Here is a 24,615-nt window from a genome sequence, read left to right as displayed (position 1 = left end):
CATCACTGGGTAAGACCACAGAAATCTTGCACTGTATGACATCACTGGGTAAGACCACAGAAAGCATGCACTGTATGACATCACTGGGTAAGACCACATAAATCATGCACTGTATGACATCACTGGGTAAGACCACAGAAATCATGCACTGTATGACATCATTGGGTAAGACCACAAAAACCATGCACTGTATGACATCACTGGGAAAGACTCTTGTTGCTAAAAGTATGCTCATGGTCGATGGTATGAAGCAGCAACATCTGACTAATAACATCTGCAGAGTACTGTAGACATGTACAAGTAGACAGTGAGGATTCAGCATTGAGTCATGCCAGACTTGGATGTGAGAAAATCAAAAGTTAGACAGGTGTTATCTAACAGCACAAATAGCATTCGCTAATTAGCGGCCCCTGTTCAAACTGAAGCCATAGTGTCTCGGCACAGTGAAAAAGGAGAGGGCAGACAAAGTTTGCCACGCACAGACAGCTGGGGATGCAATTAAGGAGCTCTCGTGTTGAGAGTGAGGATGGAAAGATGGTGTGAGAAATTAAGGCAAGAGAGACAAAAAGTTACCCCCCTAGTAACCACACTGTTCACTGTAAAAGACTGACACCTGCAGCAGGGTGTGTGTTGCGCGCGTGGCATGCACTTGTGTTTGAGTGCAGTGTAACAGAAACCCCTCTCCCATAACATCTGCTAAATGCCTGCTTGAGAACGCACTGGGGCTGCCCCGGTCAAACTACACCAGACCATGTTTTTGACATAGTTCAGAAAATAGCCATGCAAGTAGATACCCTTATGCTGGGCGTAAGGAGTCAGTAGTATATAGGGATCCTGACTCAGCCATGGTACTATGTACTTACCATATGGTCTCAGCCTCTTTGCTGTAGGTAGATGTAGCAGTGTAGGCTACTGTTTCTGTCTTCCCTCTAGATCACACCTCAAGGAGCAGTGTCAATAAAGAATGAACATACACATTCCATAGGTCTACATAGTCCTATATCCACTTACAGTTGAATTCAGTGCTATGATCAGGGCAATATTCATTCGGCACCAAAGGGAAGAAAGCTGACTGAAATGGGCTGGGTGTACCTGAACTTGTACAATAATAAAACGCTCATTTTTTCTTTTTCGAGGCAAAACGTTTTGTTGTTCCCTGCAGGTGACTGCTGGCTGCTTGCTGCTATTGCCTGTCTGACACTGAATGACAAGCTGCTGTACAGAGTTATCCCATCAGACCAGAGTTTCACAGAGAACTACGCTGGTATCTTCCATTTCCAGGTACTGTATGGTCATGGTCAAAATCACCTGGGAACTATTCAATCGATATATGTAGACTCAGGACCTACTAAACTCTACTAAAACCTACTAAAAAGAAATGTCCTCTCACTGTCAACTGCGTTTATTTTCAGCAAACTTAACATGTGTAAATACAACTGAGACATAAACTGAACAAGTTCCACAGACATGTGACTAACATAATTTTAATAATGTGTCCCTGAACAAAGGGGGGGGGTCAAAATCAAAAGTAACAGTCAGTATCTGGTGTGGCCACCAGCTGCATTAAGTACTGGATTGGATCTCCTCCTCATGGACTGCACCAGATTTGCCCGTTCTTGCTGTGAGATGTTACCCCACTCTTCCACCAAGGCACTTGCAAGTTCCCGGACATTTCTGGGGGGAATGGCCCTAGCCCTCACCCTCCGATCCAACAGGTCCCAGACGTGCTCAACAAGCTCAGTCCGATGATGCTGTGACACACCGCCCCAGACCATGACGGACCCTCCACCTCCAAATCGATCCCGCTCCAGAGTACAGGCCTCGGTGTAATGCTCATTCCTTTGACGATAAATGCGAATCCGACCATCACCCCTGGTGAGACAAAACTCGTCAGTGAAGAGCACTTTTGCCAGTCCTGTCTGGTCCAGCGATGATGGGTTTGTGCCCATAGGCGATGTTGTTGCCGGTGATGTCTGGTGAGGACCTGCCTTACAACAGGCTTACAAGCCCTCAGTGCAGCCTCTCTCAGCCTATTGCGGACAGTCTGAGCACTGATGGCGGGATTGTGCATTCCTGGCGTAACTCGGGCAGCTGTTGTTGCCATCCTGTACCTGTCCCGCAGGTGTGATGTTCGGATGTACCGATCCTGTGCAGGTGTTGTTACACGTGGTCTGCCACTGCGAGGATGATCAGCTGTCCGTCCTGTCTCCCTGTAGCGCTGTCTTAGGCATCTCACAGTACGGACATTGTGATTTATTGCCCTTGTCACATCTGCAGTCCTCATGCCTCCTGGCAGCATGCCTATGGCACCTTCACGCAGATGAGCAGGGACCCTGGGCATATTTTCTTTGGGGTTTTTCAGAGTCAGTAGAAAGGCCTCTTTAGTGTGCTAAATTTTCATAACTGTGACCTTAATTGCCTACCTTCTGTAAGCTTGTTAGTGTCTTAACGATCGTTTCACAGGTGCATGTTCATGAATTTATGGTTCATTGAACAAGCATGGGAAACTGTTTAAACCCTTTACAATGAAGATCCGTGAAGTTATTTGGATTTTTACGAATTATCTTTGAAAGACAGGGTCCTGAAAAAGGGACATTTATTTTTTTGCTGAGTTTACATCTCATTCATGTTTGCCAAAAAATATTCCCTGTACTGAATATAAATCACTGAACCTTCAGTAGGGCACACTTTTAAAAAATGTTGCAATGGGAATATGAAACTCTGTGATCTAATTGGAAAAGTACAGGTAGAACCTCCCTGTGTCAATATTTTCTTCTCATTTTCTCCCAGCTCTCACTCCCTCTCATCACCTCCCTTGCTTCCATTATCCCGCAGTTCTGGCGTTATGGCGAATGGGTGGACGTCGTGGTGGACGACCGTATCCCCACCTCCAATAACCAGCTGGTGTTCACCAAGTCCTTCAGGAAGAACGAGTTCTGGAGCGCTCTGCTGGAGAAGGCTTACGCCAAGTAAGTGTGAATGATGATGCCACAACACAAGTCTATTAATAATACACCTTGGGGAAAATAAGGGTGCTCAACAACGACAACCCAGCCTCTGCGTCACTGTCCACTTGCATAACCTGGTTCAGATTGACCAACGTGAATTCACACCTTTTTATATTCTCCACTTAATCATACAAGATGATGTACAATTTGTAAAGTTTACTACGAAATCATAAATTGTATGGTTGTCTTCTGGTCAGGTTGCACGGTTCCTACGAGGCCCTGAAAGGTGGCAACACCCTGGAGGCCATGGAGGACTTCACTGGGGGTGTGACAGAGTTCTTTGAGATGTCCGAGGCTCCAAAAGAACTCTACAAGATCATGAAGAAAGCCCTGGAGAGAGGCTCTCTGATGGGCTGTTCCATAGACGTGAGTCAGTCTGCTCTGTGCTTTCTACTGTGACTGAACCCAGGCACCACACGACCCTGTATCTCTGTTCTGATGGTCTGTCCATCCTATCTCTCTCGCAGGCCTTGCTGCCGAGTCACTGTGAGACTGAAACTGCGAATGGACTGGTCAGAGGCCACGCCTACTCTATCACTGCACTAGAGGAGGTATGGTTATGGTCATGGAGCCACTAGAGGAGGTACGGTTATGGTCATGGAGCCACTAGACGAGGTACGGTTATGGTCATGGAGTCACTAGAGGAGGTACGGTTATGGTCATGGAGCCACTAGACGAGGTACGGTTATGGTCATGGAGTCACTAGAGGAGGTACGGTTATGGTCATGGAGCCACTAGAGGAGGTACGGTTATGGTCATGGAGCCACTAGAGGAGGTACGGTTATAGTCATGGAGCCACTAGACGAGGTACGGTTATGGTCATGGAGCCACTAGAGGAGGTACGGTTATGGTCATGGAGCCACTAGACGAGGTACGGTTATGGTCATGGAGCCACTAGAGGAGGTACGGTTATGGTCATGGAGCCACTAGAGGAGGTACGGTTATGGTCATGGAGCCACTAGAGGAGGTACGGTTATGGTCATGGAGCCACTAGAGGAGGTACGGTTATGGTCATGGAGCCACTAGAGGAGGTACGGTTATGGTCATGGAGCCACTAGAGGAGGTACGGTTATGGTCATGGAGCCACTAGAGGAGGTCATGGAGCCACTAGACGAGGTACGGTTATGGTCATGGAGCCACGGTCAAAGCCAAAGCCTCTGGTCAAACCTATACCAAACTGTAACGTAGCACTTTACATTATTAGACAGATAAACAACCTGAATAAATGTTATTGTATTGTTGTTGATTGAATCTGTACATTGCACTCTGAAAATAGCATAAAATAAAACCTGGCATAAAACAAATAAATAAATAAAGAACAACAACTCTATGAATATGTTACAACACAGTATCTACTTATATGAGGTGCGGGCCAAACTGTCTTTCACTGCTGACCAAGGGTGTCTTTCTTAGTGTGACAAGCTTAAGGTTACCAAGGATACCAAGATTCGCCTAGTTCAAATGCGGAACCCCTGGGGAATGGTGCTATGGAAAGGGCCGTGGAATGCCAAGTGAGTGCAGAATCAATCAACCAACCAATCAACCCATTCAAATCAATAAACAATACATCATTTTTATTCTTCCAGAAACTGGTTGTGCAGCAAGAGAAACATATAATACATAACATAGTCATAACATAACAACGTGGCCTACATGTAACAAGGGGACTTTTATTTTCTCTCCGCAGGTCCAAAGAATGGTCCACCATCTCCAGCTCAGACAAGGCCAGGCTGAAGAAGAAGACGGTTGAGACGAGCGAGACTTGGTGAGCTGAACGAAGCCCTCTGATAATTGTCAATGTTTCTGACATCAGGGCTGGGCACTGTAACAAAGGATTCCTGTGCAAATGGATAAACAACAATCTATTCTATTCTACTATATTCTCCGTATAGGATATCCTTTGAGGACTTCAAAAATAACTTCACCAAGCTGGAGATCTGTAACCTGACCCCTGACACACTTCTGGACGACAGGTCCCATAGCTGGACGGTGGCGGTCAACGAGGGCCGCTGGGTACGAGGCAGCTCCGCCGGAGGCTGCAGGAACTTCCCAGGTACCAGGTTGACTTTGGGCTGGAAAAAATAGTGTTTGAACTATACTGATTTGTAGTGGTGCACATCATGGTTATAATGCCCTCTTCATTCTGCTTCAACTACACACTTTCTCAGCTGCTTGTTAGCCAAAACTAGTACCTGGTAAGAATGAAGACATTGACCCCCACTGACCACGTCTCTGATGTCCCACAGACACGTTCTGGACCAACCCGCAGTACCGCATGCGTCTGTATGAGGAGGACGACGACCCCGACGACCCCGAGCATGTGGCGTGCACCGTCATGGTGGCCCTGATGCAGAAGGGCCGGAGGAAAGACCGCAGCAAGGGTGCCAAGCTTTACACCATCGGATTCTCCATCTACGAGGTGGGTTATACCTCCTGATAAACCACAGGAGGTATTATTGATCACCTAACCAGGATAAATGCTGGGACATTCTTCTGGGTTGTGACCAGTCGGTACAAAACAAGTTACATATTTTCGAAATTGAGTGGAAGGGGGCGAAACTACTGAAGAAATATTCACATTTATTTACCATTTCAAAACATGTTGCTACGGTGCGCCCTACTGAACATGGCCCAGGTCAGGTGGTATGGTTAGGAAAACTCCTAGCTCTAGCATTTCAAACAAATCAGTCATATATTAATGTTGGTTAACCCAGAATTAAAATAGTGCGTAATTTGGTCAGATGCTCAATTAGGTTCTGGAGGGAAGCGTGTTAGAAATGGAGATTTCTGGTTTGCGAAGTCTCCTTCCTCGCGAAAGGAAACTCTAAGCCAAAGAGCTAATCTCTCAAAACGTAAGCCTGTTTGTATGTTCGTTCAATAAATGATCAGATCTATACATAAACTGAGTGCTCCCTTTTCTTTATTTTCCTGGATAGTCACCCATTGGCGTGTCCTGGGGCAAGGAATGTTTTGAGGATTTTCAAGTCCCTCAGTCGAGCACCTAATTCCTGTTTTGTTCAAGCTGGTCTGGAGTGTGTTTGTGTACCATATAGGCAATGTAGTCATGGTGATAGTGACTTATGTTCTTGTCCTCAGGTGCCCAAAGAGGTATGATGGCCAGGGAATGGAGGATCTTGTTGTGATGATGTCAGAGCTACCCCAGTAGTCACCTGACTGTGGTCCAAGTGCTACTTATGTGTGTCAGTCTACCTCCGCTTCAGAACGTAAAACTTGGTGTACCTCTGTCTTAACTTGTAGCTCTGTCTTGGTGTGTTCAACATGAAACCTTAGTTATAAAATTGCCTACACACAAACACACAAGAGACTTTCAGATAACAATACATATTCTTTTATCAGAACTGCATCAAATACATATGTGAAATATTTGAATATATTCTACCCAGGTCTACCTTAGACATAAATATTCTACCCAGGTCTACCTTAGACATAAATATTCTACCCAGGTCTACCTTAGACATAAATATTCTACCCAGATCTACCTTAGACATAAATATTCTACCCAGGTCTACCTTAGACATAAATATTCTACCCAGGTCTACCTTAGACTAAATATTCTACCCAGGTCTACCTTAGACATAAATATTCTACCCAGGTCTACCTTAGACATAAATATTCTACCCAGGTCTACCTTATACATACATATTCTACCCAGGTCTACCTTAGACATAAATATTCTAGCCAGGTCTACCCAGGTCTACCTTAGACATAAATATTCTACCCAGGTCGACCTTAGACATTTGTTTTATTCTATTATACTGATTCAGTCATTTTTTAAAATTCCTTTATCTAGTATGATAAGTCAGTGCCTGTGAATCCCTCCTCTGTTCCTCCTCTCTGTCTATCCCTCCCTCCTCTGTCCCTCCTCTCTCTCTATCCCTCCATCCTCTGTCCCCCTCTCTTTCTATCCCTCCCTCCTCTGTCCCTCCTCTCTCTCTATCCCTCCATCCTCTGTCCCTCCTCTCTCTCTATCCCTCCATCCTCTGTCCCTCCTCTCTCTCTGTCCCTCCTCTCTCTCTATCCCTCCATCCTCTATCCCTCCTCTCTCTCTATCCCTTCATCCTCTGTCCCTCCTCTCTCTCTATCCCTCCATCCTCTATCCCTCCTCTCTCTCTATCCCTCCATCCTCTGTCCCTCCTCTCTCTCTATCCCTCCATCCTCTGTCCCTCCTCTCTCTCTATCCCTCCATCCTCTGTCCCTCCTCTCTCTCTGTCCCTCCTCTCTCTCTATCCCTCCATCCTCTATCCCTCCTCTCTCTCTATCCCTCCATCCTCTGTCCCTCCTCTCTCTCTATCCCTCCATCCTCTGTCCCTCCTCTCTCTCTGTCCCTCCTCTCTCTCTATCCCTCCATCCTCTGTCCCTCCTCTCTCTCTATCCCTCCATCCTCTATCCCCCTCTCTCTCTATCCCTCCATCCTCTGTCCCTCCTCTCTCTCTATCCCTCCATCCTCTATCCCTCCTATCTCTCTATCCCTCCTCTCTCTCTATCCCTCCTCTCTCTCTATCCCTCCATCCTCTGTCCCTCCTCTCTCTCTATCCCTCATCCTCTGTCCCTCCTCTCTCTCTATCCCTCCATCATCTGTCCCTCCTCTCTCTATATCCCTCCATCCTCTGTCCCTCCTCTCTCTCTATCCCTCCATCCTCTGTCCCTCCTCTCTTTCTATCCCTCCATCCTCTATCCCCCTCTCTCTATATCCCTCCATCCTCTGTCCCTCCTCTCTCTCTATCCCTCCATCCTCTATCCCCCTCTCTCTCTATCCCTCCATCCTCTGTCCCTCCTCTCTCTCTATCCCTCCATCCTCTATCCCTCCTATCTCTCTATCCCTCCTCTCTCTCTATCCCTCCTCTCTCTCTATCCCTCCATCCTCTGTCCCTCCTCTCTCTCTATCCCTCATCCTCTGTCCCTCCTCTCTCTCTATCCCTCCATCATCTGTCCCTCCTCTCTCTATATCCCTCCATCCTCTGTCCCTCCTCTCTCTCTATCCCTCCATCCTCTGTCCCTCCTCTCTTTCTATCCCTCCATCCTCTATCCCCCTCTCTCTATATCCCTCCATCCTCTGTCCCTCCTCTCTCTCTATCCCTCCATCCTCTGACCCTCCTCTCTCTCTATCCCTCCATCCCCCTCTCTTTCTATCCCTCCATCCTCTGTCCCTCCTCTCACTCATTCCCACCATCTTCTATCCCCCTCTCTCTCTATCCCTCCATCCTCTATCCCTCCTCTCTCTCTATCCCTCCATCCTCTATCCCTCCTCTCTCTCTATCCCTCCATCCTATACCCCCCTCTCTCTCTATCCCTCCATCCTCTATCCCTCCTCCCTCTCTATCCCCCCATCCTCTATCCCTCCTCTCTCTCTATCCCTCCATCCTCTATCCCTCTCTCTCTCTATCCCTCCATCCTCTATCCCTCCTCTCTCTCTATCCCTCCATCCTCTATCCCCATCTCTCTCTCTATCCCTCCTCTCTCTCTATCCCTCCATCCTCTATCCCCCTCTCTCTGTCTATCGCTCCATCCTCTATCCCTCCTCTCTCTCTCTCTACAGATGATTGGGAGCCAGCAGCACCTGCAGAAAGACTTCTTCCTTTACAATGCCTCCAAGGCCAAATGCAAGTCCTACATCAACCTGCGTGAGGTGAGCGAGCGATTTTGCCTGCCCCCCGGGGAGTACGTGATCATCCCTTCGACCTTTGACCCCCACGAGGAGGGAGAGTTTATCCTCAGAGTCTTCTCCGAGAAGAACAGCACCTCAGAGTGAGTGACTGGGAGTGGAGGGAGAGAGGGGCTGCTATGGTAGAAGGGTTAGGGGAGAGAGAGAGGGGCAGCTATGGTAGAGGGGTTAGGGGAGAGAGAGAGGGGCAGCTATGGTAGAGGGGTTAGGGGAGAGAGAGAGGGGCTGCTATAGTAGAGGGGTTAGGGGAGAGAGAGAGGGGTTCCTATGGTAGAGGGGTTAGGGGAGAGAGAGGGGCTGCTATGGTGGCGGGGTATTTCAGTGTGTTGGTGTTTCTATGAATGAGTGTGTGGATGAATTTGTTTCTGTGGATGGCCATTTGTGTGTGTGTGTGTGTGTGTGTGTGTGTGTGTGTGTGTGTGTGTGTGTGTGTGTGTGTGTGTGTGTGTGTGTGTGTGTGTGTGTGAGTGTGTGTGTGTGTCTGCATGTGGGTGCATGTGGGTGCATGTGTGGGTGGCATGCCAGTCAAGGGTGACAGAAAAAATGAAGCTTCCATGCCTTTGATCTTGTGCCTTCGATGGTGATGAGTAATGTCTGTCTGTTCTCTTTCAGGGAAACCGAAAATACAATTAGGTCAGACCAAATAGAGGTTAGTAAATGGACTTGCGTCTCTCTCTCCTCTCTCTGACTTGCCACAGGCATTAAACCAAGCATGTGTGTCCATGTATGCTGATGATTCAACCATGTATACGTCAGCAACCACAGCTAATGAAGTCACTGAAACCCTTAAAGAGTTGCAGTCTGTTTTGGAATGGGTGGCCAGTAATTAATTGGTCCTGAACATCTATAAAAGTAATAGTATTGTATTTGGTACAAATCATTCCCTAAGTTCTAGACCTGAGCTGAATCTGGCAATGAATGGTGTGGCTGTTGATCAAGTTAAGGAGACTAAATTACTTGGCGTTACCTTAGATTGTAAACTGTCTTGGTCAAAACATATAGATTCAATGGTTGTAAAGAAGGGGAGAGGTCTGTCCGTAATAAAGAGATGCTCTGCTTTGACACCACAAAGCAAGTTCTGCAGGCTCTAGTTTAATCTAATCTTGATTATTGTCCAGTCATATGGTCCAGTGCTGCAAAGAAAGACCTAGTTAAGCTGCAGCAGGCCCAGAACAGAGCGACACGTCCTGCTCTTCATTGTAATCAGAGGGCTAATATAAATACTATGCATGCCAGTCTATCTTCGCTAAGAGTTGATGAAAGAATGACTGTGTCACTTCTTGTTTTTATAAGAAACATTAATAAGTTGGAAATTCCAAATTCTTTGCATAGTCAACTTACACACAGCACTGATACACACACTTACCCCACCAGACATGCCACCAGGGGTCTTTCACAGTGTCCAGGTCCAGAACAAGTTCAAGGAAACGTTCAGTATTATACAGTGCCATGAGTGCATGGAACTCCTTTCCATCTTATATAGAGCAAGTGAACAGCAAACCTGGTTTCAAAAAACAAATAAAGCAACACCTCACGGCACAACGCCTCTTTCTCATGTGACCTACCTGTTGTGTGTGTGTACTGACATGTATGTGGAACTGATAGATACACACTACATGTTCATGCTTTTAAATTGTAAAGTGTTTTGTCTGTAATGTCTTTTTCGTGTGTCGGACCCCAGTAAGACTAGCTGTTGCCATTGGCGTCGGCTGATGGGGATCCTAATAAATCGAATCAAATCAACCTGTTGTCCATATGCACCTGTTCATGTCTGCGTCTTTGTCCTCCGCCTACAATTAATACATCACTCCAACTTGAATGAAAAATATAGTCCCACCATTGACAATCTCTCTCTCTCCATCTTCCCCTCTCTCTCTCTCTCTCTCTCTCCCCCCATCTTCCCCTCTCTCTTTCTCCCCTCCCCCCTCTGTCTCTCTCTCTCTCTTCTCTCTCTCTCTCTCTCTCCCCTTCTCTCTCTCCCCTTCTCTCTCTCTCTCTCTCTCCCTTCTCTCTCTCTCTCTCTCTCTCTCTCTCTCTCTCTCTCTCTCTCTCTCTCTCTCCCCTTCTCTCTCTCTCTCTCTCTCCCTTCTCTCTCTCTCTCTCTCTCTCTCTCTCTCCCCTTCTCTCTCTCTCTCTCTCTCTCTCTCTACTATTACTGACCAGGGTTTGATGGTTCATTGTTCATTTCAATGTTAACTTCTCCATTTCATTTTTATGTTTATTGTCCATTTCTTCCTCACGCCGACAGCAAGGCAAAAACAGGACAAAGAAAGGAAAGGTACAGTGTGTGCATCATCATAGTTTCTTTTGATTTGCCCAAATTATGCCGAGACATTGAATATTGGATGTTTTTCATGACATCCTCTTTCACTTCTCGCAAGATGAAATAAATTACCATTGCGACCAGTGTCATTTCACATGTCGACTTGAAGCCAATTGAACATTAGCCCGGTGGCCCCTGATCTCTTCGAGCTGTGAAGCCCAACTCCTACGGCCATTACTATACTAAACACAGGAGTTGGCTATACAGCACAAACAGAAAGGGATCCAGGCTAATGGAAATGTTGTTCTCCGTCCAGTGAGTTTACTGTCATTTTCTTCTTCTATTCTGTGTCTTTCACCTCTACCACCAATCATCTCTAACCCCTGTGTCACATGTCCACCTCTACCACCAATCATCTCTAACCCCTGTGTCACATGTCCACCTATACCACCAATCATCTCTAACCCTTGTGTAACATGTCCACCTATACCACCAATCATCTCTAACCCCTGTGTTACATGTCCACCTATACCACCAATCATCTCTAACCCCTGTGTCACATGTCCACCTATACCACCAATCATCTCTAACCCCTGTGTTACATGTCCACCTATACCACCAATCATCTCTAACCCCTGTGTTACATATCCACCTATACCACCAATCATCTCTAACCCCTGTGTTACATGTCCACCTATACCACCAATCATCTCTAACCCCTGTGTCACATGTCCACCTATACCACCAATCATCTCTAACCCCTGTGTCACATGTCCACCTATACCACCAATCATCTCTAACCCCTGTGTCACATGTCCACCTATACCACCAATCATCTCTAACCCCTGTGTCACATGTCCACCTCTACCACCAATCATCTCTAACCCCTGTGTCACATGTCCACCTATACCACCAATCATCTCTAACCCCTGTGTTACATGTCCACCTATACCACCAATCATCTCTAACCCCTGTGTCACATGTCCACCTATACCACCAATCATCTCTAACCCCTGTGTCACATGTCCACCTATACCACCAATCATCTCTAACCCCTGTGTCACATGTCCACCTATACCACCAATCATCTCTAACCCCTGTGTCACATGTCCACCTCTACCACCAATCATCTCTAACCCCTGTGTCACATGTCCACCTATACCACCAATCATCTCTAACCCCTGTGTCACTTCAACTACTCCCTCCCACCATCCACCCCACCACTGTCTACCACTTCCCCCCCATTACCACCCCCAAACCACCACCGTCCACCCCACAACTACCACCCCCACCCCACCACTACCACTACCACCCCCACCCCACCACTACCATCCTGCCACCATCCACCCCACCATTACCACCCCACCCCCACCATCCACCCCACCACTACCATCCTGCCACCATCCACCCCACCATTACCACCCCCACCCCACCACTACCATCCGCCACCATCCACCCCACCCCCACCCCCACCCCACCACTACCATCCTGCCACCATCCACCCCACCCCCACCATCCACCGCACCACTACCATCCTGCCACCATCCACCCCACCACTACCAACACCCACCCCACCACTACCATCCTGCCACCATCCACCCCACCATTACCACCCCACCCCCACCATCCACCCCACCACTACCATCCTGCCACCATCCACCCCACCATTACCACCCCCACCCCACCACTACCATCCGCCACCATCCACCCCACCCCCACCCCCACCATCCACCCCACCCCCACCATCCACCCCACAACTACCACCCCCACCCCACCACTACCATCCGCCACCATCCACCCCACCCCCACCCCCACCATCCACCCAACCCCCAGCCCATCGTGTTTGTATCAGACAGAGCGAAGGCCAACAAGGAGATTGAGCAAGATGACATCGAGGTTCAGAAGGAGAAGAAAGAGAAAGTAAAGGTTTTTCTCCTTTGAGAGAGGAGAGGGGCAGAGGGGAGGGTTGTTCTCCTTTGAGAGAGGAGGGGGGCACTGGGGAGGGGTATTCTCCTTTGAGAGAGGAGGGGGGCAGAGGGGAGGGGTGTTTGTGGTGAAACCTATTGTGAAGGCATGTGTTTGTCAAGGTGGCCAAGACTTGGAGGGGATTGGGGTGCAAGTGTTTAAATTGGGCGGGAATTTGCATAATAATAAGAGTCTAGTAGCATCAGTTGTGATGTGTGTGTAGCATGAATGTATATGTGTTTAGGTGTGTGTTTATGCGTGTGCACGCACCCAAACCATGCCAGTGAAGTTGCACTTGACACAATTCCACCTGTAGGTATTTTACACCATTTTGCATTCTCCAATGTAGCCATTAGCACAGTGTAACCTCTGACCTACTAAAATACGGGGTCAGTGACAGGGCTGAAACCAAATCTACCCCAGGCCACATAGCATCTCCTGTCCTGACCAGGGAGAGACTTCCGGACACCCTCACTGATCCACAATCAGCTTTAAAAGGTCAACCTCAATCTCCAGTAACAATCCACCTGTTCTGAGGAACTGTGTATTTACATACTCATATCTGCCATTGTTTGGTTACCATGGTTCCTCCTCTGGTGGAAATGAATAAACAAATGATAGACATTTAGGGCAGATTTGACTTTTGCCATTTGTCTGTGGATGTCCACAATGCAATCAAAATTAGCATGGCTTTGTGTAGTGCATGTTGGGATATACCACTTTTTAAACCAGCCTGAAACCTGATAACATCATGCCTTCACTTCCATCGATCTTCTCTAAACGTTTCTTTCACTTTCCCAATCAGCCAAAACCACAGCAACCGGATGAGGAGAGCGGAGAACACAAAATGTTCAGGGCCATTTACCAGCAGATTGCTGGGGAGGTGAGTGATGGTGTGACACCCGAGGGGGCGATACGGATAGGTTATATTGAGGGGGTCTACATGCACACAGCTCAAAGGAGATATGTCCCCTCTCTAGGACATGCAGATCTGTGCCAACGAGCTCAAGGTGGTCATGAAAAGGGTACTGGAAAAACGTGAGTGCTATCATGATCCCTAATTTTTAATGCCAGACCCTCCCTCTTCCCTTGTGCCCACTATGTCCGTCAGTGGAGGCTGCTGAGGGGAGGACGGCTCATAATAATGGCTGGAATGGAGCGAATGGAATGGCATCAAAGACAGGGAAACCATGGAAACCATGTGTTTGACATATTTTATACGATTCCACCTATTCCGCTCCAGCCATTACCACGAGTCTGTCCTCCCTCAATTAAGGTGCCACCAACCTCCTGTGATGTCCACCTGTCATGTCCTTTTTGTACACTTGTTACGTAGTGTCCACTCTGTAGTATGCACTTGTCTTCCAAATGATATTTTTCTCCACAGATAATGACATGAAGACGGACGGCTTCAGCTTAGAGAGTTGCCGGAGCATGATCGCTTTGATGGATGTATCCTCCCATATGATTAATACTGGAACTCTATTTGAACGTTTCTAATACCATCTCGGGTCTACGACTCTGGTTGCCTGTCTATGTAAACACAGAGCAAACAACAATATTAAAAAGGTACGGACGGATACAGTAGTAAAAGCAGTACTTCAAAAAACATATACAATTCTATGAAATGCAGTTCTTCACACCAGAGGAGGCTGGTGGGAGGAGCTATAGGAGGACAGGCTCATTGTAATAGCTGGAATGGAATTAATGGAAGGTATCATACACATCAAACATGGAAACCACATAAATGGACTCTGCTCCATTAATTCCATTCCCGTCAATACAATGAGCCCATCCTCCTATAGCTCCTCTCACCAGCCTCCACTACTTCACACGGTAAAATATTGCCTGGTGTTTCTTCCTTAACTACTTCTCAGACGGACGGCACAGGAAAACTGAACCTGCAGGAGTTCAAACACCTGTGGAGTAAGATCAAAGCCTGGCAGGTAGGATCCTCCTGTCCATAACTCTCCAGAGCCTGATGGTTTAGGGGAAAACTTCCCCTTAAATCGCATTTACCCTTAGTCTCCCGTTGCCATCACTACTATGTGAAATGTTGACTTAAATGGAAGTTAGGATGAAGGAGTCTTCTGCATTGTTTTTGTTAAGAGCCCCCGACGCTCAAACGGAACATTAACATGCATCGCTTGCAATATGGTTTTGGAAGCATAAGGACCTTATCTTTCATGTCAGCGAGAAAAAATATAAAAAATATTAAAAAGTGTTCAATTGAAACCCACCTTGATAGGATTAGTGTTCCCACATGGCCATATCTCCATGTTACAGCGCTTGTTTACAGAAAACAGACGGAAGACAAGAGTGCGAATTAGCTATCTAGCATGCTCCGAACACCTGTGCGAATTAGCTATCTAGCATGCTCCGAACACCTGTGCGAATTAGCTATCTAGCATGCTCCGAACACCTGTGCGAATTAGCTATCTAGCATGCTCCGTACACCTGTGCGAATTAGCTATCTAGCATGCTCCGTACACCTGTGCGAATTAGCTATCTAGCATGCTCCGAACACCTGTGCGAATTAGCTATCTAGCATGCTCCGAACACCTGTGCGAATTAGCTATCTAGCATGCTCCGTACACCTGTGCGAATTAGCTATCTAGCATGCTCCGTACACCTGTGCGAATTAGCTATCTAGCATGCTCCGTACACCTGTGCGAATTAGCAATCTAGCATGCTCCGTACACCTGTGCGAATTAGCTATCTAGCATGCTCCGAACACCTGTGCGAATTAGCTATCTAGCATGCTCCGTACACCTGTGCGAATTAGCTATCTAGCATGCTCCGAACACCTGTGCGAATTAGCTATCTAGCATGCTCCGAACACCTGTGCGAATTAGCTATCTAGCATGCTCCGTACACCTGTGCGAATTAGCTATCTAGCATGCTCCGAACACCTGTGCGAATTAGCTATCTAGCATGCTCCGTACACCTGTGCGAATTAGCTATCTAGCATGCTCCGAACACCTGTGCGAATTAGCTATCTAGCATGCTCCGAACACCTGTGCGAATTAGCTATCTAGCATGCTCCGAACACCTGTGCGAATTAGCTATCTAGCATGCTCCGTACACCTGTGCGAATTAGCTATCTAGCATGCTCCGAACACCTGTGCGAATTAGCTATCTAGCATGCTCCGAACACCTGTGCGAATTAGCTATCTAGCATGCTCCGTACACCTGTGCGAATTAGCTATCTAGCATGCTCCGAACACCTGTGCGAATTAGCTATCTAGCATGCTCCGTACACCTGTGCGAATTAGCTATCTAGCATGCTCCGAACACCTGTGCGAATTAGCTATCTAGCATGCTCCGAACACCTGTGCGAATTAGCTATCTAGCATGCTCCGAACACCTGTGCGAATTAGCTATCTAGCATGCTCCGTACACCTGTGCGAATTAGCTATCTAGCATGCTCCGAACACCTGTGCGAATTAGCTATCTAGCATGCTCCGAACACCTGTGCGAATTAGCTATCTAGCATGCTCCGAACACCTGTGCGTAAGTGTAACTCAGGAAGAGTAGCGGAAGTGTAATTTTGTCAGATAGAGGCGCCTACTGTATAGCTGTATGGATATTTGCTTAACTACCTTAAAATCAAATCAAATCAAATCAATTTTTATTTGTCACATACACATGGTTAGCAGATGTTAATGCGAGTGTAGCGAAATGCTTGTGCTTCTAGTTCCGACAATGCAGTGATAACCAACAAGTAATCTAACTAACAATTCCAAAACTACTCTCTTATACACAGTGTAAGGGGATAAAGAATATGTACATAAGGATATATGAATGAGTGATGGTACAGAGCAGCATACAGTAGATGGTATCGAGTACAGTATATACATATGAGATGAGTATGTAGACAAAGTAAACAAAGTGGCATAGTTAAAGTGGCTAGTGATACATGTATTACATAAGGATGCAGTCGATGATGTAGAGTACAAGATATACGTATGCATATGAGATGAATAATGTAGGGTAAGTAACATTATATAAGGTAGCATTGTTTAAAGTGGCTAGTGATATATTTACATCATTTCCCATCAATTCCCATTATTAAGTGGCTGGAGTTGGGTCAGTGTCAATGACAGTGTGTTGGCAACAGCCACTCAATGTTAGTGGTGGCTGTTTAACAGTCTGATGGCCTTGAGATAGAAGCTGTTTTTCAGTCTCTCGGTCCCAGCTTTGATGCACCTGTACTGACCTCGCCTTCTGGATGACCTTATCTTAACCTATCTGTAACTGCTACAGTGTAGTTTAGTAGGATGAAGGCTCCATAGCTGTATGGATCTGTAACTGCTACAGTGTAGTTTAGTAGGATGAAGGCTCCATAGCTGTATGGATCTGTAATTGCGACAGTGTAGTTTAGTAGGATGAAGGCTCCATAGCTGTATGGATCTGTAATTGCTACAGTGTAGTTTAGTAGGATGAAGGCTCTATAGCTGTATGGATCTGTAACTGCTACAGTGTAGTTTAGTAGGATGAAGGCTCCATAGCTGTATGGATCTGTAATTGCGACAGTGTAGTTTAGTAGGATGAAGGCTCCATAGCTGTATGGATCTGTAACTGCTACAGTGTAGTTTAGTAGGATGAAGGCTCCATAGCTGTATGGATCTGTAACTGCTACAGTGTAGTTTAGTAGGATGAAGGCTCCATAGCTGTATGGATCTGTAATTGCTACAGTGTAGTTTAGTAGGATGAAGGCTCCATAGCTGTATGGATCTGTAACTGCTACAGTGTAGTTTAGTAGGATGAAGGCTCTATACAGTGGGGCAAAAAAGTATTTAGTCAGCCACCAATTGTGCAAGTTCTCCCACTTAAAAAGATAAGAGAGGCCTGTAATTTTCATCATAGGTACACTTCAACTATGACAGACAAAATGAGGAAATAAAGTCCATAAAATCACATTGTAGGATTTTTAATGAATTTATTTGCAAATTATGGTGGAAAATAAGTATTTGGTCACCTACAAACAAGCAAGATTTCTGGCTCTCACAGACCTGTAACTTCTTCTTTAAGAGGCTCATCTGTCATCCACTCGTCACCTGTTTGAACTTGTTATCAGTATAAAAGACACCTGTCCACAACCTCAAACAGTCACACTCCAAACTCCATTATGGCCAAGACCAAAGAGCTGTCAAAGGACACCAGAAACAAAATTGTAGACCTGCACCAGGCTGGGAAGACTGAATCTGCAATAGGTAAGCAGCTTGGTTTGAAGAAATCAACAAGCAATTATTAGGAAATGGAAGACATACAAGACCACTGATAATCTCCCTCGATCGGGGGCTCCACGCAAGATCTCACCCCGTGGGGTCAAAATGATCACAAGAACGGTGAGCAAAAATCCCAGAACCACACGGGGGGACCTAGTGAATGATCTGCAGAGAGCTGGGACCAAAGTAACAAAGCCTACCATCAGTAACACACTACGCCGCCAGGGACTCAAATCCTGCAGTGCCAGACGTCTCCCCCTGCTTAAGCCAGTACATGTCCAGGCCCGTCTGAAGTTTGCTAGAGAGCATTTGGATGATCCAGAAGAAGATTGGGAGAATGTCATATGGTCAGATAAAACCAAAATATAACTTTTTGGTAAAAACTCAACTCGTCGTGTTTGGAGGACAAAGAATGCCGAGTTGCATCCAAAGAACACCATACCTACTGTGAAGCATGGGGGTGGAAACATCATGCTCTGGGGCTGTTTTTCTGCAAAGGGACCAGGACGGCTGATCTGTGTAAAGGAAAGAATGAATGGGGCCATGTATCATGAGATTTTGAGTGAAAACCTCCTTCCATCAGCAAGGGCATTGAAGATGAAACGTGGCTGGGTCTTTCAGCATGACAATGATCCCAAACACACCGCCCGGGCAACGAAGGAGTGGCTTTGTAAGAAGCATTTCAAGGTCCTGGAGTGGCCTAGCCAGTCTCCAGATCTCAACCCCATAGAAAATCTTTGGAGGGAGTTGAAAGTCCGTGTTGCCCAGCAACAGCCCCAAAACATCACTGCTCTAGAGGAGATCTGCATGGAGGAATTGGCCAAAATACCAGCAACAGTGTGTGAAAACCTTGTGAAGACTTACAGAAAACGTTTGACCTCTGTCATTGCCAACAAAGGGTATATAACAAAGTATTGAGATAAACTTTTGTTGTTGACCAAATACTTATTTTCCACCATAATTTGCAAACAAATTCATTAAAAATCCTACAATGTGATTTTCTGGATTTTTTTTCTCATTTTGTCTGTCATAGTTGAAGTGTACCTATGATGAAAATTACAGGCCTCTCTCATCTTTTTAAGTGGGAGAACTTGCACAATTGGTGGCTGACTAAATACTTTTTTGCCCCACTGTAGCTGTATGGATCTTTAACTGCTACGGGAATTGCATCTTTTTTATTTGAAGGATTCTTTCTTGCTGATGAAAGATAAGGGCCATATGTTTTGAAAACCATATCGTAAGCAATGATTATTAAACATTAAAACACAGCGTGGAGATTGTAGTTCACATGAGGTAGTTGTGTGCGAAGGTAATAGCTGTAGGGAGAAGGCAGAATGCCACCTAGAGTTTGAGAGAGATGGATTCACAGCGATCATCAACAGATAATTTTCTGTCCAATATTGAAATTCATTGAGATTGACCGTTATGTGTTCATTGTGTGCAGCTGATCTTCAAGAAGTATGACAAGGACAAATCCAGCACCATCAGCAGTTTTGAGATGAGGAACGCAGTCAATGACGCAGGTGAGTTCCATGGACAAACTTGTTCAGCCGTTTAGTCCCAGCAGGGCCACGTTCAGTTGCCAAACGTTTTCTAACGTTACAGATAGCAATACCATGAATCAAGCCGACGTGATTTATTATTCTACATGTCAGACGCATGTTTGTTCTACATATTTGTATCTGAACGTTCCAAAATGTTTCGTCTTGCTGAACGTGCCTCCAGGTGAATTAAAGTCTTCCCAGAGAGCCATGAGTTGATTACTCCTTTAGAGTGCTGACCCGAACCATGGCACACAGTGTTGGCTTAGATATTTTATTTTCACATTTTCCTTTCCAGCATGGTTCCAATCCAACAGCTATAGTGGATGTTTAACCAGGCCAGTGAAGCTTGGCTTGGCTCAGTACTAGTGTAAAAAGGGTATTATGAACCACACACACAAACAGTCAGGTTGAAAGGATTGGGCATGGGCCCCCAAATCCTCTAAAAGTTCTACAGCTGCACCATTGAAAGCATCTGACTGGCTGCATCACGGCTTAGTACGGAAACTGTACCGCCCTCGATTACATGGTGCTACAGAGGCTTGTGCAGACAGCCCAGTACATCATTGGGGCCGAGCTCTCTTCCATCCAGGACCTCTATATCAGGCGGTGTGAAAGGAAGGCTCGGACTCCAGCCACCCAAATCATAGACTGTTCTCTCTGCTTCAGAACGGCAACCACTACTGGTGATTCAAGTCTGACACCAACAGGCTCCTGAACAGCTTCTATCCCCAAGCAATAAGACTGCTAAATAGCTAATAAAATGGCTACATGGACTATCTTCAATGACCCTTCTATTTACGTTTGCACTGTCTCTATGCACACGCTACACACTCACTCACACGGACACTCCAGCACACACGCACACACACATTCATACAGACGCTACACATACACACACAATCTTCATATACGCTGCTGCTACTCTGTTGATCATAAACTCAGCAAAAAAAGAAACATCCCTTTTTCAGGACCCTGTCTTTCAAAGATAATTCGTAAAAATCCAAATAACTTCACAGATCTTCATTGTCAAGGGTTTAAACACTGTTTCCCATGCTTGGTCAATGAACCATAAACAAATAATGAACATGCACCTGTGGAACGGTCGTTAAGACACTAACAGCTTACAGACGGTAGGCAATTAAGGTCACAGTTATGAAAAGGGACAGGACGGACAGCTGATCGTCCTCACAGTGGCAGACCACGTGTAACAACACCTGCACGGGATCGGTACATCCGAACATCACACCTGCGGGACAGGTACAGGATGGTAACAACTGCCCGAGTTACACCAGGAACGCACTGTCCCTCCATCAGTGCTCAGACTGTCCGTAATAGGCTGAGAGAGGCTGGACTGAGGGCTTGTAGGTCTGTTGTAAGGCAGGTCCTCACCAGTTAGTCACGTGTCTGTGGAACTTGTTCAGTTTATGTCTCAGTTGTTGAATCTTGTTATGTTCATACACATATTTACACGTTAAGTTTGCTGAAAATAAAAGCAGTTGACAGTGAGAGGACGTTTCTTTTTTTGCTGAGTCGATATCCTGACGTCACCTTACCCGTATACATACACTATATATATATATATATAGCAGTATGTGGACACCCCTTCAAATGAGTGGATTCTGCTTTTTAGCTACACTCATTGCTGACAGGTTCATAAAATTGAGCACACAACCATGCGATTTTCATAGACAAACGTTGGTAGTAGAATCTCAACCCCCACTAAATGCAAACTGTAAGGGCTCTTATTTACATTCAAACCTTACTGAAGAGCTCAGTGATGTTCAACGTGGCACTGTCATAGGATGCCACCTTTCCAACAAGTCCGTTTGTGAAATTTCTGCCCTGCTAAAGCTGCCCCGGTCAACTGTAAGTGCTGTTATTGTGAAGCGGAAACATCTAGGAGCAACAATGCCGCAACATGTTAGGCCACACAAGCTCACAGAACGGCGCCTGGCGCGTTAAAATTGTCTGTCCATTCTTTTTTTAAATTTATGCCCATACACTACATGACCAAAAGTATCCCTGCATTGTAAATATGGTACTGGCACTGACCCTGGAACTTTGACTCTGTATATAGCTTACTTTCTCTTGATCTTTCTATTCTTGTGTGTTTTTGTTCTGTCGTGGAACTTCTACACAGGGACATTCAAAGTCAAACTTAACTGACAATAAAGGATGATTGATTTAACTGGAGAGGTTCCAGCAAACTTGATGCACCACATTACACATCTGTCAGGAGCTCTGCTGGGGCAGTCCCGTTAGTTGTCTTATATACTGCTTACATAGACAAGTTATATTTGCATGGTTCATAGGGTTGGCTATGTTTGGGACTGTCTCCTATTTTAACTTATAGAACATATTCAGGGCATTCTGCCACATATCTTTACTAAGCACAGGCAGGACCAAGGATTAATTATGACACGGAAGACAAAATTAACATTTAAGGCTGTCTCTTCACACAATTTTCCATCACAGTTCTTCTTGCCTTGTGTATTTTTTTGAGTACTACATACAGTATATTGATTTATTGTATTGTTGGGAAAGAGCATGCAAGGCATTTTACTGTACTTGTGCACGTGACAAAATATCTTCCACTGTGGTTACAGCAAATCCTTCATCTTGTATCCATTCCACCCCCACCCCCCCATTCCACTTAGGGTTCCGCTTAAACAACCAGCTGTATGACATCATCACGATGCGCTACGCTGACGAGCACCTCAACATCGACTTTGACAGCTTCATCTGCTGCTTCGTCAGGCTAGAAGGCATGTTCAGTAAGTACACACTGGACTTTGACACCATTTCCTGTTTCGTCAGGCTAGAGGGAATATTCAGTTAGTACACACTGGTTTGATAAATGTAAATTCCACCAGAAACATCAACAGGCATTCATCTCATTGAATAAGAGTCAGAGATAACAGAGAGATATAGGTGGCGGTCACAGGAGGATGGTGGCAACTTAATTGCAGAGGAAGGACTTGTGGTAATGACCAGAGAGCTATTGGTGGAATGGTATCAAATACATGGTTTCCATGTGTTTATGCCATTCCATTTGCTCCATTCCGGCCATTATTATGAGCCGTCCTCCCCTCAGCAGCCTCCACTGATAGAGCTACTGTTTGATCTGTACGAGGTCTCTTTGCAGGGACGTTCCATGCCTTTGACAAAAACGGAGACGGCACAATTAAGCTCAACGTCCTCGAGGTAAGCCCAGTAGGCCACTGTGCTACAAAAGGTCACGTCACGTCCATACAAAGAGGAATTCACTCCATTAACTCCTGTCCTCTTCTGCTTTCTTTCATCTCCAGTCTTAACCTGTTTTTGTTTTTCATCTCCTCTTGTTACAGTGGCTCCAGTTGACCATGTATGCTTAGATCACCCAGCCATCAGAGTCCTGCTCTCTGGTCTAACCTCAGCCATGCTTCTACCAGCATCGCTTAGATCACCCAGCCATCAGAGGAGTCCTGCTCTCTGGTCTACCCTCAGCCATGCTTCTACCAACATCGCCTTCCTCTACCTCAGCCAATTCCCCATGTTCTCTCTCTCCCATGTTCTCTCTCTGACTAGACATTGCCATTACTCTCATTCTAGCATAGAAAACAAATTAAATGCAATGGTGATATATCATTTGTGCAGCGTGACTGCAGAAAATATCTCACAACGACAAGAGAAGTGTGTAATGTCTCAAGAAAGTACATTAACACGATGTAGCGATCTTCTAAGACACACAGGTTGGCTGGAGAGAAAGACCACCTGGAATGTCAACTTTGACTTGTGAGAGGTATCACCCTGGCAGCACCGAGGGACTTGAATGGGGAACACTTGCTCCAGTACATTTGGTTAGTGCTTTAAACTACAAGCCTTCAAGTGTTATTGCCTGTCCTTAAAGGGGAAGGTTTTAGAACGCCAGCTCACTGTAAATAACATGTTTAGCATTAGTGGATTGAATACATATCATTGCTTAGCTTTACTTCCTGAAGTGTTTCCATTCCCCTTTAAGTCATTGGTGGTAACTACATTACAAGATCAATGTTGTGTTCCTGTAAGTCTCTGTGATAATATCATGTGGATACTCAGATCTCGAGAGACAGTGATGACGTTGTTGGACTGGATTGTTTCAGAAGCATTTTTTCTTCTTCTTCCATTAAATTCAAACTTTTACGAATGTGTCCCAGTATGTACAGTATGGGATGAGAGTTGTCGAGTATTGAACGCTAAACCAAATCTCTTAATGTTGATCCCAGGTTGAATTGTATAATGAATGTTTAGGATTTCAAATAAATATGATGTAAATTAAGCATTGCCACAATTACCCGATAACTCATCTAACCCAATAAGGCGGATTGGTTCTCCAACAGAACTGAACATTGATGTGAACAACGGTTAGATGGTCTATAATGAACAGGGCTCTAGTCTAACATCGTTCCCACACTTTTTTTAGTTGGTGGTACCAAAAATTATTTTTCGTGCAGTGTCACACAATAGAATACATTTGAGTAATCTTTTAAAGTCATTATAAAGTCATTCACAATGCTTTATTAAGGATGTTATTAGAAAAATGAGTTGTTGGGTTGACAATTAGGATGTTTTTATATTTTATGGTCAAAATAGGGCTCCTGAATTTTCAGATGTTTTTGTTCAAGAGAGATGAATTTGCCTTAATCTTTATGTGCGCTAATATTATATATAGGCCTAAAGTTAATTAGTGCTAATTCACCACATGAGGAAGTGGAAACGCAAAACACATTAGCTAGATCGCCAACTCTAATCATAAACTGGATGGTTCGAGCCCTGAATGCTGATTGGCTGACAGCGGTGGTATATCAGACCGTATATCACCGGTATGACAAAATATTTATTTTTACTGCTCTAATTACATTAGTAACCAGTTTATAATAGCAATAAGGCACTTCTGGGGTTT

General features: G+C 45.5%; 1 protein-coding gene across 3 annotated transcripts in view; it reads left to right on the top strand.

Annotated features, from left to right (window-relative positions):
* Positions 1–23,855, top strand: part of capn3b (calpain 3b) — a 32,333-nt gene extending 8,478 nt beyond the window's left edge. The window contains exons 3-23 of one of the 3 annotated variants that reach the window (XM_029630991.2): positions 1,163–1,281; positions 2,836–2,969; positions 3,206–3,374; positions 3,476–3,559; positions 4,422–4,519; positions 4,696–4,773; positions 4,901–5,061; positions 5,255–5,427; positions 6,105–6,116; positions 8,566–8,774; positions 9,304–9,340; positions 10,940–10,969; positions 12,788–12,874; positions 13,725–13,802; positions 13,900–13,957; positions 14,307–14,371; positions 14,797–14,865; positions 19,595–19,673; positions 22,352–22,468; positions 22,840–22,898; positions 23,042–23,855. In XM_029630991.2, the coding sequence (XP_029486851.1) occupies positions 1,163–1,281; positions 2,836–2,969; positions 3,206–3,374; positions 3,476–3,559; positions 4,422–4,519; positions 4,696–4,773; positions 4,901–5,061; positions 5,255–5,427; positions 6,105–6,116; positions 8,566–8,774; positions 9,304–9,340; positions 10,940–10,969; positions 12,788–12,874; positions 13,725–13,802; positions 13,900–13,957; positions 14,307–14,371; positions 14,797–14,865; positions 19,595–19,673; positions 22,352–22,468; positions 22,840–22,898; positions 23,042–23,068 (1,943 nt within the window). In that variant the 3' untranslated portion in view covers positions 23,069–23,855. The remainder of the gene's footprint in view (positions 1–1,162; positions 1,282–2,835; positions 2,970–3,205; positions 3,375–3,475; positions 3,560–4,421; positions 4,520–4,695; positions 4,774–4,900; positions 5,062–5,254; positions 5,428–6,104; positions 6,117–8,565; positions 8,775–9,303; positions 9,341–10,939; positions 10,970–12,787; positions 12,875–13,724; positions 13,803–13,899; positions 13,958–14,306; positions 14,372–14,796; positions 14,866–19,594; positions 19,674–22,351; positions 22,469–22,839; positions 22,899–23,041) is intronic. The other 2 variants (XM_029630992.2, XM_029630993.2) reach the window with 2 other exon arrangements.
* The last annotated feature ends 760 nt before the right edge of the window (positions 23,856–24,615 follow it).

The sequence above is a fragment of the Oncorhynchus nerka genome, linkage group LG24, assembly GCF_034236695.1.
Source record: "Oncorhynchus nerka isolate Pitt River linkage group LG24, Oner_Uvic_2.0, whole genome shotgun sequence".
NCBI lineage: Eukaryota > Metazoa > Chordata > Actinopteri > Salmoniformes > Salmonidae > Oncorhynchus > Oncorhynchus nerka.
The sequence above is the reverse complement of the archived record's forward strand: the minus strand, read 5'-3'. Positions and strand labels throughout refer to the sequence as shown.